Source organism: Grus americana, chromosome 4, assembly GCF_028858705.1.
Source record: "Grus americana isolate bGruAme1 chromosome 4, bGruAme1.mat, whole genome shotgun sequence".
Classification (NCBI taxonomy): domain Eukaryota; kingdom Metazoa; phylum Chordata; class Aves; order Gruiformes; family Gruidae; genus Grus; species Grus americana.
In genome coordinates this window covers 64,651,508-64,667,933 of record NC_072855.1, presented here as the reverse complement: position 1 = coordinate 64,667,933, position 16,426 = coordinate 64,651,508, and the positions used below count along the sequence as shown (strand labels likewise).

Below are 16,426 nucleotides of genomic sequence, written 5' to 3'. Positions count from 1 at the left end.
TCGGATTTGCTGCTGAATGCCATCCCTCAGGTCTTTGTAACTACATTGTATCTTCTTCAGCAATCTAACTTTTCTTTTGCCTCTTCTTTTCATTATTTACCTGCTTTACCTTCTCTCTCCTTGCCAACCTGTTTCTGAGCCTTCTGTGTCTTCTACAAAGCCTCACTGGTTTTTTTTTTTAATTATTTCTGCCTTCCCATTGCTCTTTCTCCCAATAGCAACTGCAAGCCCCTCACTCTCTCATTACACCACTGCAGCCAGGTGCACCATTACCTGCTATTTCTCACCTGCCTCACCAAAAGGCTCTAGTTCTAGGCTTGTCTAGGAATGATGTTTCATTGTTTGTAAAACAGTTTTGCTCACCCATTTCTGCTTAGCTACCTTTCCTTACCTTCTCATTTCTGGTCTCTTCCTCAAGTCATTTGCCCTGCTAACACACATTCCCTAGGGTGGCATACGGTAGGGATCTGGATGAGCCGGCACTGATCCTCTAGCGCAACACAGCACATCTCTGAATAGCTACCTTCAACCTCAGCACAGGGGATCAGCATGTAAGGCATCTGGGTGATAAAAACTTCGTGGGCGGGAGGGTGGAGGTAGTTTCTGGGACCTAATTTGATGGAGGAAAGGTGGGCCAAATGAAGTATTGATAGCACACCAGGAAGTAACAGGTGACTCACTAAATAGGATGCCTCAGCAATAAGCCTATGCACGGGAAAGAGGGATCATTTCTTAAAAGGACAGAGGAAAAGACAGATTTCCCTACCCTGGGGGTACAAAGAAAAGGTTTTCTTTCCTGAATGAGGGAGAACTGTTTTCTATGCTGTGAGACCTTGTCATTTGCACTGCCTGTCTAACCCTTACAAAGTCATATGTCCTGCCATACCAGGAGCACAGACAGACACTGTAACTCTTCCCTTCCCTGACATCTCCTAAAAAAAAAAAAAAAAAAAAAAGAGCAAGCAAACCCCTCCCATGCTCACCCTTCCATGATGCTGAATGATGGGACTGCAGCCCTTTGTCAGCTATAATCTTCCCTGGCAAACCACTCAGTCTAAGACATCTGAGGTTTTCTGGGTGCTGCTGACACAGCTATCACAGGCATATCCCAAAAAAAAGCAGAATGGGTTTGGAGGGGGAACAAATAAAACAGAGAAGCTTTGGCAGTCTATTGTTTTTCACCCAACATGTCACATTTGCCACACAGCAAAAGACAATTTCTACACCCATTCCACTCAGTTTGCTCCTGGACACGCAGCACCACAACAACCCAGTGCAGTGACAGCATCACCTTGAATTCATGGGCCAGCCTGGGAGCCCCAGCCCCTTGCAGGGTTGTGAAAAGGGGAGGCCATAGGGATGGCATTCCCACATAAAGTGAAAGATGAAGAGTTGCTGGCAGCCTCTCCACCGAGGTGGTCAAACTATCTAGCCCAAAGGCACTACAACATCCATATGGCCAGGTCTCTCCTTATCTCTATTCTTTGCTTTATCCACTTTGTACCCCCTGAAATCATGCCAAACATTTCAGTATTCTTACTGTTCTATTGAAAACCTTTAATGTCACATGGTTGGGGCGGGGAGAACCAAAAAAACAAAACCACCCAAGCTGGGAACAACACTGAAATCAAGCAGAGCCTCTATGTCTACCTGTTAACAGTATGGAATAAAAATTTTAATGCAATTGAAAATTGTCCCAAAAAGCACTAAAGAATGAGCTTGAGTACTGGAATGGGTCCAGTCATGACCAAGGAGTTCAGTCTTGGTTAATTTTCTGCCAAAAGTGGCTGGCAAAGCTTCTAAAGCATCTTTCTGCTTTTGGGATCATGAGCACGGAAATAACTGAGACATGGTGGTCAATACAGGTCTACTTCTTAACTCCAAAGCACTTGGGATTGCTATAGAAGTAAATCTGGACTTGAATTGTATCTCTGCCCTGTATGATGATGATGCACTTGCTCATAATGTGAAGGAGAAAGGAAATTCTTTATTTCTCCAGGCAATTCATAGCACAGCTTCCTATTTTCCAGTCAGAAGGTTGGCATAGCTTATTACACCCCCATCTCAACTATTGATTTTTGTTTATTATTTAAAAAAACCATAGAAATGTACATGTTTGTCAAATTCCAGTATGAAGAGCCATGCATCCAACACTATAAGCTGAATAACTACAGTTTGTGATGGGCCTACACAAAATTCCTTGGCACAATAATTTCTTTAAGAATTATCTCTGCCATCCACTGACTAAAGAGAGCTTCTGCATGTCATTCTTCTGCCCTTCTCACGTTTATCCCTCTTACCAATAGCCAGCCTGCTGCAATCATGTCTGTTTTGAAGCTGAAAGAGATACTTTATCCAGAAATGTGAAGGTATTGCAAATAATTCAAATAAACATACAGCAACAGACTGTAGTTTCACTCATTTGTAAGGTCCAGTAAATAACAGCTGATGAATTTATACCAAATAACTACAAGCACTTTTTTATGGTGAACTACCCCATATGTCAGGAAAAGTCACAAGACAATGTGCAAAATTCTCTGTTCATTTGGAAAAATGAAATTCAACTTAGAAGAAAGGGATGCTGGTGACACAGGAGGAATTCAAGAGCAAGGCTCCCTTTAATTTAACGAATCTCAACTGACACCTGCAAGCATAAGAAATTAATTTAAAACAATGAAGATATTCCTGGGGTCCTAGGGAAATGAGAATGAGAAGGAGAGGGAGTGAGTGTCAGCTGCCTACTCTTGGCTTTCGATCCTAAAGGTCATTTTACTAATTTCTTATTATTAGGCAATGTTTTGCAATTGTCTGAGGGAACCGAATTGTCTGAGGGAACCAGAATTATGACTCCTTTTTTTTTCACTGCAAGGAGAAGCAAACACAGCACTGACCTCTGCCTCTCACTAGAGATAAGACTGGGGGCGGCATGCCAATGTTTGCAGGACGGTGTGCTAGCAAGGTCCTTCAGTCTGCCATCTCAGTGGAGGTAGGGGATGGAGATCCATGCAGCAGCAAAGACGCAAAGGTTATTCATGTGTTAGAAACAACAGAAGCGCCTGAGAATGGTCATGTAGGAATTAGGGTTCCCTCCTAAAAAAGATGGCAGGTTCAATAGCCCAACTGAAGTGCATCTACACCAATGCACACAGCATGGGCAACAAACAGGAGGAGCTGGAAGCCATTATGCAGTGGGAAAACTATGATATAGTTGCCATCACAGAAACACAGTGGGATGACTCGCACAATGGAGTGCTGCAATGGATGGCTATAAACTCTTCAGAAGGGATAGGCAAGGAAGGAGAGGTGGTGGGGTAGCTCTGTATGTTAAGGAGTGTTTTAATTGTCTAGAGCTTGACGATGGAGATGATAGGGTTGAGTGTTTATGGGTAAGAATCAGGGGGAAGGCCAACAAGGTAAATATCATGATGGGACTCTGTTATAGACCACTCAACCAGGATGAAGAGGCAGATGAAATATTCTATAAGCAGTTGGGAGAAGTCTCACAACTGTCAGCCCTTGTTCTCATGGGGGACTTCAACTCAGAGAAGTAAGGAGGGGGTCAGCAGAACTGCTGCCTTGGACTTCCAGAGGGCAGACTTTGGCATCTTTAGGAGACGGGATGGTGGAGTCCCATGGGAGGCAGTCCTGAAGGGCAAAAGAGTACAAGAAGGCTGGACATTCTTCAAGAAGGAAATCTTAAAGGTGCAGCAGCAGGCTATCCCCATGTGCCAAAAGACGAGCCAGCAGGGAAGACCACCGGCCTGGCTGAACAGAGAGCTTTGGCTGGAACTCAGGGAATAAAGGAGTTTATGGCCTTTGGAAGAAGGGCAGGCAACTCAGGGGGACTACAGGGATGTCATTAGGCTATGCAGGAAGGAAATTAGAAGGTTCAAAGCCCAACTAGATCTTAATCTGGCTACTGCCGTTAATGACAATAAAAAATGTTTCTATAAATACATTAACAACAAAAGGAGAGCTAAGGAGAATCTCCATCCTTTATTGGATATGGGGGGAAACAGTGAGAAAGGATGAGGAAAAGGCTATGGAGCAGGTGCATATACACTGTGAACAGATAAACACTGCAATAGGACGTAACAGCTTTCAAGGAGCAACACTATGGTTTTGCCTTCCCTCTGATATGTTACCTACTGTGGACACGGACTAGGAAGAACACTTGATGTGGCCTCTAAAAAGAAGGAATCACACAGTCACAAAAATTTTGGGAACCACTCTTTCCAGGTATGCTTCCTTACTGTCCAATACTAAGTATCCCAGTGACTCCAAAAGACAATCCCGGCCTGCCTTTCTTTCAACACCTTTCTTGTCAGACTACCAGACCATCATATGTCCCTAGCAGATACTGTTCCAAAAGAGCACTGACACATCAGCTTCAGCCAGATGGTGCTTCAGATGTTGAAATAATACATTCCCTACAGGTTAACAAAGAGATATTTCTACCTGAGGCAAATGACAATAGGCTCCAAAACTATCAATCATAGTCAATCTTCTATCAGTTGATCTTGAGTATATTGTTTACCTGTTTTGAGTTGCAACATGATCAAAAGCTGCTTGCACCTAGAAGTACACCCTAGCATTGTCATTAGGCACATAAAGCTGTTACTGTTGTGAAAATTGTTCTTCTGACTCCAGTTGTAGGGCTCCCTGGTATTTCTATGCAAGTTTTGCCATGCTACAAAGACAGCAAAGCAGATTTGTCTACTTAGAAAAGCCCTGTAAGTCAATGACACAAAGTCAAAAGAGCAAATCTGGGCTGATTTCCCAGCATCTATTAACATCCAGTGGTACCAGGATTATGTTTTGCATGATAAGAAAGTCTTTCAAACAGGACTGACCAGAGCATTCTGCACTCCAGTAATTCTGATGTGTGTACTCACACATGAAAACTACTAAGAATACCTCTTTTTTGATTAAACTTTAACCAGCTATAACAAAAAAAAAGGCCCTTTTGGGTTTTCCTTATATCTTCCCACATTCAGCAAACTCCTCACCTGATGGCTACTCAAGGGTGAAATAATCTGTGGTAGTTTTGTTTCAACATTCATGAAGACTGAGGTTCATGCTTCACTTGTGAAAAATCCTCCAACAGGCCAGAATAACCTTAAATATCACCTGTTGCATATTAAGCAATGTTAGGTGCAATATTTATTTATGGAAACTACACTGTCTTCACACACTAAAGTGCAAATATCCACTCCTCTGCATCCATACTCTAAATGATCTATGTCTGCTGCTCTTTAGGTCTGCATAGATCCCATCTACACCGCTATACAGATCTGTGTTTATGTCTGACCACAGTAAGATTGTGCTATTTATGGTTTATGTTCGGCCATCAACAGTTGGATTATGAACACATTGAAGAAGTATGTTTAAGTATTGTATCACTCATTAGGATGACTGAAACACATTTAGCTCTGACCACAGAAGCATTACTGTTTCCACACAAGATAAATACAACAATTACAGAACTTTATTTATCATATCCTGTAGCTTACAACAGGCTTGCATCTTTGTATCACAAAAGTGGGAACTCCACTACATGTTCTGACTACATCTGTTTGCCTCAGAAATTTATAGATACCCACTAGATACGTAGGCATTACATGACTTTCAATATATAGCTCATGTATTGTCAATATAAATCTTGTATATCGTTTGCATATCAATGATGCTGAATGCAATAGAATAATCTGTCAATGCCCAACATTCATTGCATTGATTAAATGCATAAAATTTTCTCACAGTTCTGGCTTAGGAGTGACTGCAATCACAGCACTGAGTCCTTTGGAGCAATTTTTGAAAGATGTCAGCATTCAAGTTCACTTTCATCGTTTTCTCCACAAATGGCTATGGAAGCTGGTCACGTCCATCTAATTTTCTTGCCTCCAGCGTGGCACCGTGGTCCATAATGGAGTCATTTGTTGCAATGCATCACTTCAGTTGTGTTGTACTTATTACCCATTCATTTAATGCCATTGGCCTGCATTGCAAGAAATGCATACTAGGTCTTTCCCATTAATCTTGTCAATCATTCTGTAGCTCATCTGGAGCTCATCACCCTCTTATTGAGAGATATAGATAATTTATGAGTATGTTGAGAAATAAAAGTCTTAGCTGGTCCCTCTCTCCACTGTGACAAAAGGTAAGAATCACAATTTTCCTCTTTTAAATATTGGCACAGTTCACATATATTTTAAATAATACTTAAGGAATTTTATTTAAAGTAAATATGCCAGAACTAACCATTCTCCTAAATCTTGCCAACAAGTTTCAAGGTAAAAGAAATTACACAAAAAGGTTAATTTTATATGCAAGCTAAAAATACATGTGAGACACCCCAAAATTGTGGAAACACCCGTTGAAAGACAACAGGAGCATACATCTTATTTCAAGAGTCAGGAAATGAATGTCTAATGCTAAGAATATGCATACCTATAGTCCCAGTGGGGGGATGAAATCAAACATTTCACAGAAACACAGAATCACAGAGCCGCGGGGGTTGGAAGGGGCCTCTGGAGATCACCTAGTCCAACCCCCCTGCTAAAGCAGGATCACCTAGAGCAGGTTGCACAGGATCGCATCCAGGCAGGTTTTGAATATCTCCAGAGAAGGAGACTCCACAACCTCTCTGGGCAGCCTGTTCCACTGCTCTGTCACCCTCAGAGTAAAGAAGTTACTCCAGTACTCCAGATGTGGCCTCACCAGGGCAGAGTAGAGGGGCAGGATAACCTCCCTTGACCTGCTGGCCACACCTTTCTTAATGCACCCCAGGATACCATTGGCCTTCTTGGCCACAAGGGCACACTGCTCGCTCATGGAGAGCTTGTTATCCACTAGGACTCCCAGCTCCTTCTCCACAGAGCTGCTTCCCAGCAAGACAACCCCTAACCTGTACTGGTGCATGGGGTTGTTCCTCCCTAGGTGCAGGACCCTACACTTGCCCTCGTTGAATTTCATTAGGTTCCTCTCCACCCAAGTCTCCAGCCTGTCCAGGTCTCGCTGAATGGCAGTGCAGCCTTCTGGTGTGTTGGCCACTCCTCCCAGTTTTGTATTGTCAGCAAACTTGCTGAGGGTACGCTCTTGTCCCTTCATCCAGGTCATTGATGAATATGTTGAATAAGATCGGACCCAGTACTGAACCCTGGGGCACATCACTAGCTAAAGGAAGCCTACAGATGGCGGAAGCAAGGGCAGGTAGCCTGAGAGGAATACAGAGAAAATATCCAAGCAGACAGGGAACAGGTTAGGAAAGCTAAAGCCCTGAGGGAATTAAATCTGGCCAGGGACATGAAGGGCAACAAGAAAAGTTTCTATAGGTATGTCAGTGATAAAAGGAAGTCTAGGGAAAATGTGGGCCCCCTTCAGAATGATAGGGGAGACCTGGTTACCTGGGATATGGAGAAGGCTGAGGTACTCAATGACTTTTTTGCCTCAGTCTTCACCAACAAGTACTCTAGCCACACCATGCAAGTCGCACAAGGCAAAGGCAGGGACTGGGAGAATGAAGAACCACTCACTGTAGGAGAAGATCAGGTTTGAGACCATCTAAGGAACCTGAAGGTGTACAAATCCATGGGACCTGATGAGATGCATCCATGTGTTCTGAGGGAACTGGCAGATGAAGTTGCTACACAACTCTCCATCATATCTGAGAAGTCCTGACAGTCCAGTGAAGTTTCCACTGACTGGAAAAGGGGAAACATAATTGTCTTTTTAAAAAAGGGAAAAAGGAAGACCCAGGGAACTACAGGCCAGTCAGTCTTACCTCTGTGCCCAGCAAGATCATGGAGCAGATGCTCCTGGAAACTATGCTCAGGCACATGGAAAATAAGGAGGCGATTGGTGACAGCCAACATGGCTTCACTAAGGGCAAATCGTGCCTGACAAATTTGGTGGCCTTCTATGACAGGGTTTCAGCATTGGTGGATATGAGAAGAGCAACTGATGTCATCTACCTGGACTTGTGTAAAGCATTTGACGCTGTCCTGGATGACATCCTTGTCTCTAAATTGGAGAGACATGGATTTGACAGATGGACCACTCAGTGCATAAGGAATTGGCTGGATGGTCGCACTCAAGGAGTTGCAGTCAACAGCTCAAAGAGGAGGCTCTGGGGAGACCTTCTAGCAGCCTTCCAGTACCTGAAGGGGGCCTACAGGAAAGATGGTGAGGGACTGTTTACAAGGGCATGTGGTGATAGGACAAGGGGTAACGGGTTTAAACTGAAGCAGGGTAGATCTAGATTAGATGTTAGGAAGAAATTCTTACACTGTGAGGGTGGCGAGGGACTGGACTGGTTGCCCAAAGAAGTTGTGGATGCCCCATCCCTGGAAGTGTTGAAGGCCAGGCTGGATGGGGCTTTGGGCAATCTGGTCTAGTGGAGGGTGTCCCTGTCCATGGCAGGGGTTTGGAACTAGATGATCTTTAAGATCCCTTTCAACCCAAACCATTCCACGGTTCTGTAAGACATGAATACATGTCACTCCACCCACAGTCCCAACTGGATGATGTGGGCGAGGCAGCTCCATTTAAATGCTGTTCTGATGCTTAACTAAAGCTCTTAGTATAGATCAGTGAGGCGCTTCTATAAGCACAGATCCTGAATTTCGGCCTGGAGCTATGTCAGGTCCTGGAGCTTGCAGGCAGGTGACTGGCAGGCATCCCTGAGGCCAGGACACCTCACCATGCCTTCAGGAACAAGCCCCTGCTGCTGCACCTCCAATCCTTCGGTCCAGAAGCCACTCATGAGATTTGGGGGAACTGAACAGCCTTCCTAAATCAGAGCATTGTTGCACCTTAAGGGTAAAAGCAAACCAGAAATTTAGACGTAAGAATTACACCATTTAAGGCAAACCAAAAGGGCTGGTTTTGCAGTGAGCCTCGCCGGGCAGGAGGCGGGAAAATGCCGGGAGGGCGAGGGAGGATTGAAGCAGGAGAGGAAGCGGTGAGGGGAGGGCAGCCAGCTGACGAGAGCCCGCGCTCCGCCGCCGGAGCGGCTCGGGACAGGCTGCAGCCCGCACGCCACCTCCTCTCTCCCCCGCTGCTGCCTCAGGGGACGGGATGTGCCCGACCGAGCCCTGCCCTGCCGCAGGCGGCCGCTGGGGGCTCCCGCCGCTGCGGCGCGGCCCGCCATTGTCGGGGGCATGGAGGGCGAGAGCACGTCGGCCCTGCTCTCGGGCTTCGTCTTCGGCGCCCTCGCCTTCCAGCACCTCAGCACCGACTCGGACACGGTGGGTGCCGCGGGCCCCGCCGCCGGGAGGGGCGGCAGGGGACGGGGCGGGACATTGCGGGCCGGCGGGCGGGGGGAGCGAAGGAGGGAGGGGCGGCCGTTGTTCGCGCGGGCAGCCCGCCTCCGCCATGGCGGAGCCCGCCGCCGGGCCTTCTCCTGGCTGTCGGGAGGGCGCGTTGTCTCCCGCCCCAAGCCTTGTTCCCGGGAGGGCCCTACGGACACCCAGGGCCTCGCTGCATGCTGTGCTGGAGCGCGGTTTTGCACTGTTCCCTCCCCGCTGCAAGGGAGGTTGTTTTCCGCGCTAATGCCGGGAAAATGTGAGGTTTTTTCTTTTAAAACGTGGAGGTGTGGGCCACCGAACACCCGGCGTAGCGGCAGCAGCGCCCTGTCTGCCAAGGCTTGACCGAAGTGCTGGTCAGGCCTTCTGGCCTAAGCCTTGGAGGCAGGCAGCACCTGTTACAGCCACAGCCTGTTCACTTGTGCATGAAAACACGAGGAAAGGAAAACAACTTTTTTTTTTTTCTTAAATACAGGCAGGTATCGCAAAATGAGTGAGAACCTACTCTGTTTTAAAAAAAAGTTCATTTTGGCAGCTTTTATACTGTTAATATCAGACAGAGAGAAGTCCTGTTCAAAGCTACTGTTAATGTGAACTTTTTTTTTTCTCTCCCCCTCTAAAGGAAGGTTTTCTCCTTGGAGATGTGAAAGGTGAAGCCAAGAACAGCATTACTGACTCACAAATGGATGATGTTGAAGTTGTTTATACAATCGGTTAGTCTGTCCACATTTCTAATACCACACTTGATTTCAGGCAATTATATGACTGCTTACAGTTTTGAATGAGGGCAGTCAACACCTTACAGCAAGATCAAAGCTGCTAGATCCTGGAGTCCACATTGATTAGAAAAAAAAAAACACATGGAAGGGTTATTTTGTAACATTTTAATTCTTAAAAATACAATTTTACTATAGAAAATAACAGAAATACCATTTCTTAGTTCCTTGAATAGCTCCACTTTGCTAAATACTGTGTCACATTAAAGGTAATTCAGGGCTTAGGCTCCTTCTTTGTCTTCATGTCACAAACTCCCCTGGAGTACAGTCGCCCTGGAAAAACTTGGCCTGTTTCAGTGAGGTGAAGTGTGATGTGTTAGCATCTATTACTGAATTTGGAGCTTATAAAATACTGTTTGTGAAGGCTGCAAACTATTTACATACTTAATTGAGCAGATGCTACATATATTTTTCTTTATGGTCTTCATGGGATTGGAGTGGATATGCATTTTATACTAGCCCTTAACAAAAACGCGTATACACGCACAGGCATTTAACTCCATTCCTTTAAAATGCAGGTACACAAAAAGAAAGAGAACAAAGTGCCTTCTTTCCAATCTTCCTGAAAACATGGTAGTGAGAAACTGCATCCCATTTTATAGTTTTACTCTAGGATACAATTAAAGTGTAACACTTTCCTCCAGTGAGTCTCACAGCTGAACCAAAAATGTGGGGAATTTTTTGTGGTGGCATTGATCAAGTTACACAGAATCTCATCACATTCTCATAGGCAGAGTTAGTTGCTCCGAAGTTTCTGTTTTGGGGGTTTTTTTTTGGTTGGTTGGGGTTTTTTTAGTTAACTTGTGAAAATGAAAGTAGTAGAGAATTTAGGTGAAGAAAAGGATTAGAATGCCATTAGATCACCTACCAGGTTTTTTTCTGGTAGTCAGTCTTCCAGTTCTCATCATCTACCCCATGGGTTTCTATTCTTCAACCTCATCTTTCTCACTAACAGCATCCATGCCTTGCTGCAGAGTAACTAAGTGAAACTTTTAATATTACATACTACTCCTGTACTTGACAGAAGCGATGGAAAAAATAAAGTGGCTAATTTGATTTTTTTCACTTGACAAAACAGAAGAAAGTATTAAAAAATACAGTTCATATAAGTGTTTCTGTTTACATTGAAAAATGAATTAGAGTATTTTTTAAAAATGTTTCCTTTCTTAACCTTATTTAATTAGATATTAGTGCATTTGATTTTAAGAAATTATACATAATTCTTGGTTCTACCAGTTTAATTCTGATTATAGCATACAAAAGAATATACATCTTGAACTTAGGAACCTGGAGTAATATTACTTTCTCTTTCCAGATATACAGAAGCATATTCCATGCTACCAGTTGTTCAGGTAAGAATCTTAAGTAAACAGATATGAAAAAGTTAACCCTAACGTGAACGCTTTAAGACTTAAATTTATATTACATTACTGAGAAAATCACCCAGCTGTAACTACAGTAGCCATATCAACCCCTTGGAATTACAGATGCAAAAATGCATTATGTTATTCCTATTTTGGTTCTTCAAGTCCTTTTTTGGTGTTTATCTATGCATATAGAAATATGGCATACTGCACCTTCTGGTGAGCTATAATACCATATAAACTACAGAATAATGTCAACATACTGAAAAAAAAAACATTGCTTTTCTAAAAGCATACATCCCAACACCTCACCCTCAAAAAATAAAAAAAAAAAAAGAGAGATAAACCATAGCATCAGCCATGAGCTTCTAAGAGAGTCAGAAAAAGAAACACTTGTTAGCCCCAAGGCAGGAGTAGTTTCTAGGACTAATATTTAGAGTTCCATCATAGATGGGAACACAGCTGTACAGGTTTACACCCCTGTGAGGGGAGAATCACAACATAATTTCCTTCTCAAATCTTTCTGAAAATTGATAAGCCCAGATGTTATTAGAAAGGCATTTTGTATCATATTGAAGGCATCTTATTATTTTGTAGTTGAGAAAACATAAATGCTACCTTTAAGTTGTCTCCCAGTAGCAGTGATGCCAGAACAGCATCTGGGCTGTACAAGACCACCTACATAGCTATTTGTGTAATGAAATTAACTGCACTGTCCTAGCAGAGAAGCTGTGTCAGCATATCATTATGCTTACCAGGGGAAAAAAGCTATTAAAGATGATTGCCAGACTGCTAGGGAATAACTCTTTCTACAGCAGCATTTTTGTTCCTCTAATTATCCTAATTTTCTTCTAGCTTTTATAATTCTGCAGGAGAACTGAATGAACTTGCCCTGAAGAAAATACTGTCAGGCTGTAAGAAGGTATTTTATTTTCAAACCTAAACCATACCAAGGATCTCGCTCAGATTTTGGGGGCTGTTCTGGATACCTCTTGTATCAAGCTTTATTTCCTCCCCTCTTTTTAAATCTTGTATTTAGTCCCTCACACTGCTGATCAAGGCAGCTGCATCCCCTTTCCCCCCGAAAGCAGGTTATTTTTGACTAGGGTTTGCCCACATATATGTCATAACTTCTTTTTCTTATTCATTTCTCAAGTGAACAGTTCAAATATCCCAAAAGAATTCTACTGATTCCTAGCTTAAGATCAGTTGAGGTCAGCTCACTTAAGTGGTTAAGCACCACTTGACCAAAAAAAAAAAAAAGTCTTCTCCACAGAATAAAGTTTCACAAGGAAAAAGTAGAAGCTGGAAAGAGACAAACGGCAAAATAACAGAACCAAGTTTGCAGAATTTCAGCTTGAGCACAAGCTCAAAAGACAAGCCAGTTCAACACATGGTTTTGAAGGACAGAGAGAAGTTGTCATACTGGAATTAGGCTTAGATGTTTTAAGAGTTTGAAGTTAACTAACTGCTTGAATATGCACACATCACCAAGCAATTCAGATTAGTGACTTTGTACTCTAACTTGCTTCAATATGACACACAGGGACAGCATGATTCAACAGTAATAATGAATTTTCTCTTCTGCCCGCAGAGTGTAATAGGATGGTACAAATTCAGACGTAACACAGACCAGACCATGACATTCCGGGAAAGAGTTCTTCATAAGAATTTACAATCACACCTATCAAATCAGGGCCTTGTATTCCTTTTATTAACTTCTAGTGTGATGACAGAAAGTTGTTCTACTTACAGACTGGAACATGCCTTACATCGGCCACAAGAAGGGTAATTGGTTTGTTCTCTACTTTTAATAAAGCAGTAGCACAGCATGTACTATTAACTTAGAACTGTTTTTCTTTGTTGCACCTGAATTAACACTGTTTATTTTACCCTTGAAACTTACACATTAAATAAGATTATTCCTTATATTGCTAGAGCCCAGTTGAAATCTTACCCTAGAGTTCTGTTCAGGGATTTGCCTTTATAACTATCTGTAGTGCCAGTGTCAACAGGCAGACACTGTCAGCTCATTTATGCACATAAGCTGTTCTTGATCAATTTGGTTATGTGTATAGGATTTCAGTGATGCATGGTAATCATCTTCGGATATCACTGAAATATTGATATTGGTAGTAACTTTCAGTTATCTTCAGAGACATGCTTATTAAGCCTAGCCTACGGGCACCAAGTATTGCATTATTGACTTATACTCAGAAATGGGAAAAAGCTAGAGGCATTGCTCAGTCTTGTTGCTCTTGCAGTTTTTGCCTTTAGCCATAAGTAGTCATCTACGTGCAATGTAATACATTTAGCAAGAACTATACTGTAAACCTCCATCTGGGGTGCTTAATGGTCAAGAAACTTTTAGCTATCGAAGAGGAGCCTTCTGGATGTTAATAAATCGTGTTTTCATGCTTCTGTTTTTAAGTCTTTTCCAGAAAGTTCCTTTGGTGGTTACCAACTTGGGTATGGCAGAACAGCAAGGTTACAGAACAGTGTCTGGTTCCTGTGTATCTTCTGGTTTTGTGAGAGCAGTGAGACAACACAGGTACAATATATGTCATATTACTGATAGCTGTAGCTTTCAGTTAAGATAAGTATCATTATCTTTCTATGAAAGTATAAGTGCTTTTGCAAATGCTATAGCCATACCCTGCCCACTTGTTGACCTGTTTTCTGCAGTTTACTTTTCCAAGGTACTTGGAAATTAGTTAAGTCCCATACTTTGCCATGAGAGCAGCTGTCTGTCTCATAGGCACTAGCGTTGAAGCTCAAAATGCTTCTTTATTATAGCTTCTAAGTAAGCACTGGGATCATTAACTTGCAATTACACAATTATATTCTTGGTCCACAGCTCAGAATTCTTTTATGAAGATGGATCCTTACAAGAGGTTCATAAGATAAATAAGATGTATGTCACCCTGCAGGAAGAACTGAAGGTAAGACAGGCATACCTGCCAGTAGTTATTTTCAGCAGTACTATAAAAGCAAGCCAAGCAAAGGGCATACCATCTTGCACTAAATGAGAAACAAAGCCGTGTCTTGGAAGGGCATATTGAAAGATGAGGGAGTTCCATTTACTATTAGTACCTGTACACTAAGCTCTCAAAGTTGAAAACTTAAGTTTTCATTTGATCAAAAGTACATTGATAAATCCTCAAGTCCACTGATAAATTCTCACAAGAGGATTATTTTGAAGGAGCACTATCTGTAGTTTGTCAGAGCTCCTTGCTTAGATGGGAACAAGTAAAGCATCTTGTACTTCATTCAACACAAAGTCTAAGTTATCATCTTTAAAATCTAAATGAAGCTCATTACTTAAGCTTTTTACTACTTTGTGTCCAACTCTTAGTCACAAGTACCTTTAAGGATTTTGCAACAAGGTTAAGTCAGCTTCTGTGAATACTGTTAATCCTATCAAATGCTCTTTTCCTTGCAGAAAATATGCTCTACAGTAGAAGTCAGTGAACGATCTGTAGAGAAACTCTTAGCAGAAGTGAGCCAATTAAAAGAAGAAATAAAGAAGAAAAAGCAACAAAGCTGTTCAGGTAAGTTAAATAAATGCAATGCCAGTCTTAGTAATGACTTCCAAAGTTGATTCAGCTGGCAGAAGCACAAATCAGTTCTGAACTTGAGGCAGCCAGAAGAGTAGTGGTAGAGGTATGCAAAGAGGGACTGCAACTTTAGCTTCTTTTTTTTTTTTTTTTGGCTTTTTCTTTTTTTTTCCTCCCAGAAGACAGAGACTACCCAGGAGAGCCAAAGGAGAATGTTCTCCTTTGTCAGGCACTGCAAACATTCTTCCCCAATTCTGGACTTCAGACATGTATTGTTTCCTTCAAAGGCCAACAGATACGCAAGAACTGCTGTAACATTGACCATAATATTAATGTCATGGACAAACTGACTCTCATGGTAGAAGAAAGAGACTTCACTGAAGCCGAAACAAGACACCTAACCAAGCGTAAAGTCAGAGGGACCACAACAGGATCAAAGTCATTCAAGAAATCCAAATCAGTGCAGCTTCATCAAAAATTACTTCGAGACCAAGAAGACAGTGACCAGGAAAGGAAGCTTACACTGAGTAGCACTGAAACAGATGAGGACATGTTGGAAAAAGTGAGGGATACAAATGAATACCCACACTCTCCTACTTTCTGATCTGTTAATGATTTGTCCAGGTGCCTTTGCACCAAAAGCTACTGCCAGCACATTCAAGTGACATATCAATTTATAGCACTGCAGGGGTTAAAAAAAAACAGTGCATTTTTGCAAGACATACAGGTTTGGGGGTTTTTTTTTCCCCACTGCATGAATCCTGTTTGGCATAGAGACAAATTCAGGTGACATTCCCTCATTTTGCCTTCCAGAGTTAAATCTGTATTAGCTCTCTCAGGGTTTAAAGACTATGCTAGCAGGATGTTAGCAGTCATATAATCATGTCACATATTGCCTCAGAATGATACAGCTTCAAGCTGCTGTTGAAGAAGCAGTACTACCCTTCCGTCAGCAGAGGCAGGGAGCATCAAATGAACACAGGTAACATGCTTAACAGAATTAGCTGTCTAGATAAATTGCCACAATTTAAATACTTTAATTTATCCTTACCTATCCAGTACTTATTTTTCCCCCCTTCCAATCCAGCAAGGGAAAAACAGCTACCTGAACTTCAGCAAAGACCTGTGAGCAGAGGAAGTGGTACATACAGTTGCCAATTTCTACGACTGGCTTTCATCTTTCATACTTTCTTCAGACAATTTTAGAGACTTGACATTTCATAAAAAGCAACTGACATCCACCCTCCATTCAGTGATGTATTATGCTAGCCACATTTCCAATAAACAAGTATATAAACTTGAAAAGTAGTTTTATTGTTTATTTCTTTATAACATATTACTCTGGATATTTGACATTACATATCTTGGGGTCTGTGAGAAATGATGGGTTCTTAAACATAACTGGCATAAGTCCTGTAAAAAGA

The 16,426-nt window shown here is 42.4% G+C and overlaps 2 protein-coding genes across 7 annotated transcripts in view; one reads left to right on the top strand and one right to left on the bottom strand.

Moving 5' to 3' along the window:
• The first annotated feature begins 9,109 nt into the window (after positions 1 to 9,109).
• Positions 9,110 to 16,307, top strand: ABRAXAS1 (abraxas 1, BRCA1 A complex subunit). Of its 6 annotated transcripts, XR_008576809.1 has the most exons (10): positions 9,110 to 9,248; positions 9,928 to 10,018; positions 11,397 to 11,433; positions 12,301 to 12,367; positions 13,040 to 13,233; positions 13,877 to 13,996; positions 14,303 to 14,387; positions 14,888 to 14,996; positions 15,182 to 15,984; positions 16,090 to 16,307. XR_008576809.1 is itself a non-coding variant. In XM_054823487.1 (9 exons), the coding sequence occupies exons 1-9, from the start codon at positions 9,162 to 9,164 to the stop codon at positions 15,604 to 15,606; spliced, it is 1,212 nt and encodes a 403-aa protein (XP_054679462.1). In that variant the 5' UTR covers positions 9,110 to 9,161; the 3' UTR covers positions 15,607 to 16,307. The 6 variants fall into 6 exon arrangements, 5 of the variants coding, with proteins under 5 accessions (XP_054679462.1, XP_054679461.1, XP_054679465.1 ...); XM_054823487.1 differs by having other exon boundaries at positions 15,185 to 16,307; XM_054823486.1 differs by having other exon boundaries at positions 15,182 to 16,307.
• The window catches only part of MRPS18C (mitochondrial ribosomal protein S18C), a 3,837-nt gene continuing 2,438 nt past the window's right edge, over positions 15,028 to 16,426 (bottom strand). Inside the window, exon 6 of the mRNA XM_054823491.1 lies at positions 15,028 to 16,415. Within this exon, the coding sequence (XP_054679466.1) occupies positions 16,339 to 16,415 (77 nt within the window). The 3' untranslated portion in view covers positions 15,028 to 16,338. The remainder of the gene's footprint in view (positions 16,416 to 16,426) is intronic.

Coding starts and splice junctions, on each gene's coding strand:
- ABRAXAS1 (XM_054823490.1), top strand. CDS start 9,162: ATGGAGGGCGAGAGCACGTCGGCCCTGCTCTCGGGCTTCGTCTTCGGC. Junction 10,019..11,396: donor TGAAGTTGTTTATACAATCG/GTTAGTCTGTCC, acceptor TTCTCTTTCCAG/ATATACAGAAGCATATTCCA. Junction 13,997..14,302: donor AGAGCAGTGAGACAACACAG/GTACAATATATG, acceptor CTTGGTCCACAG/CTCAGAATTCTTTTATGAAG.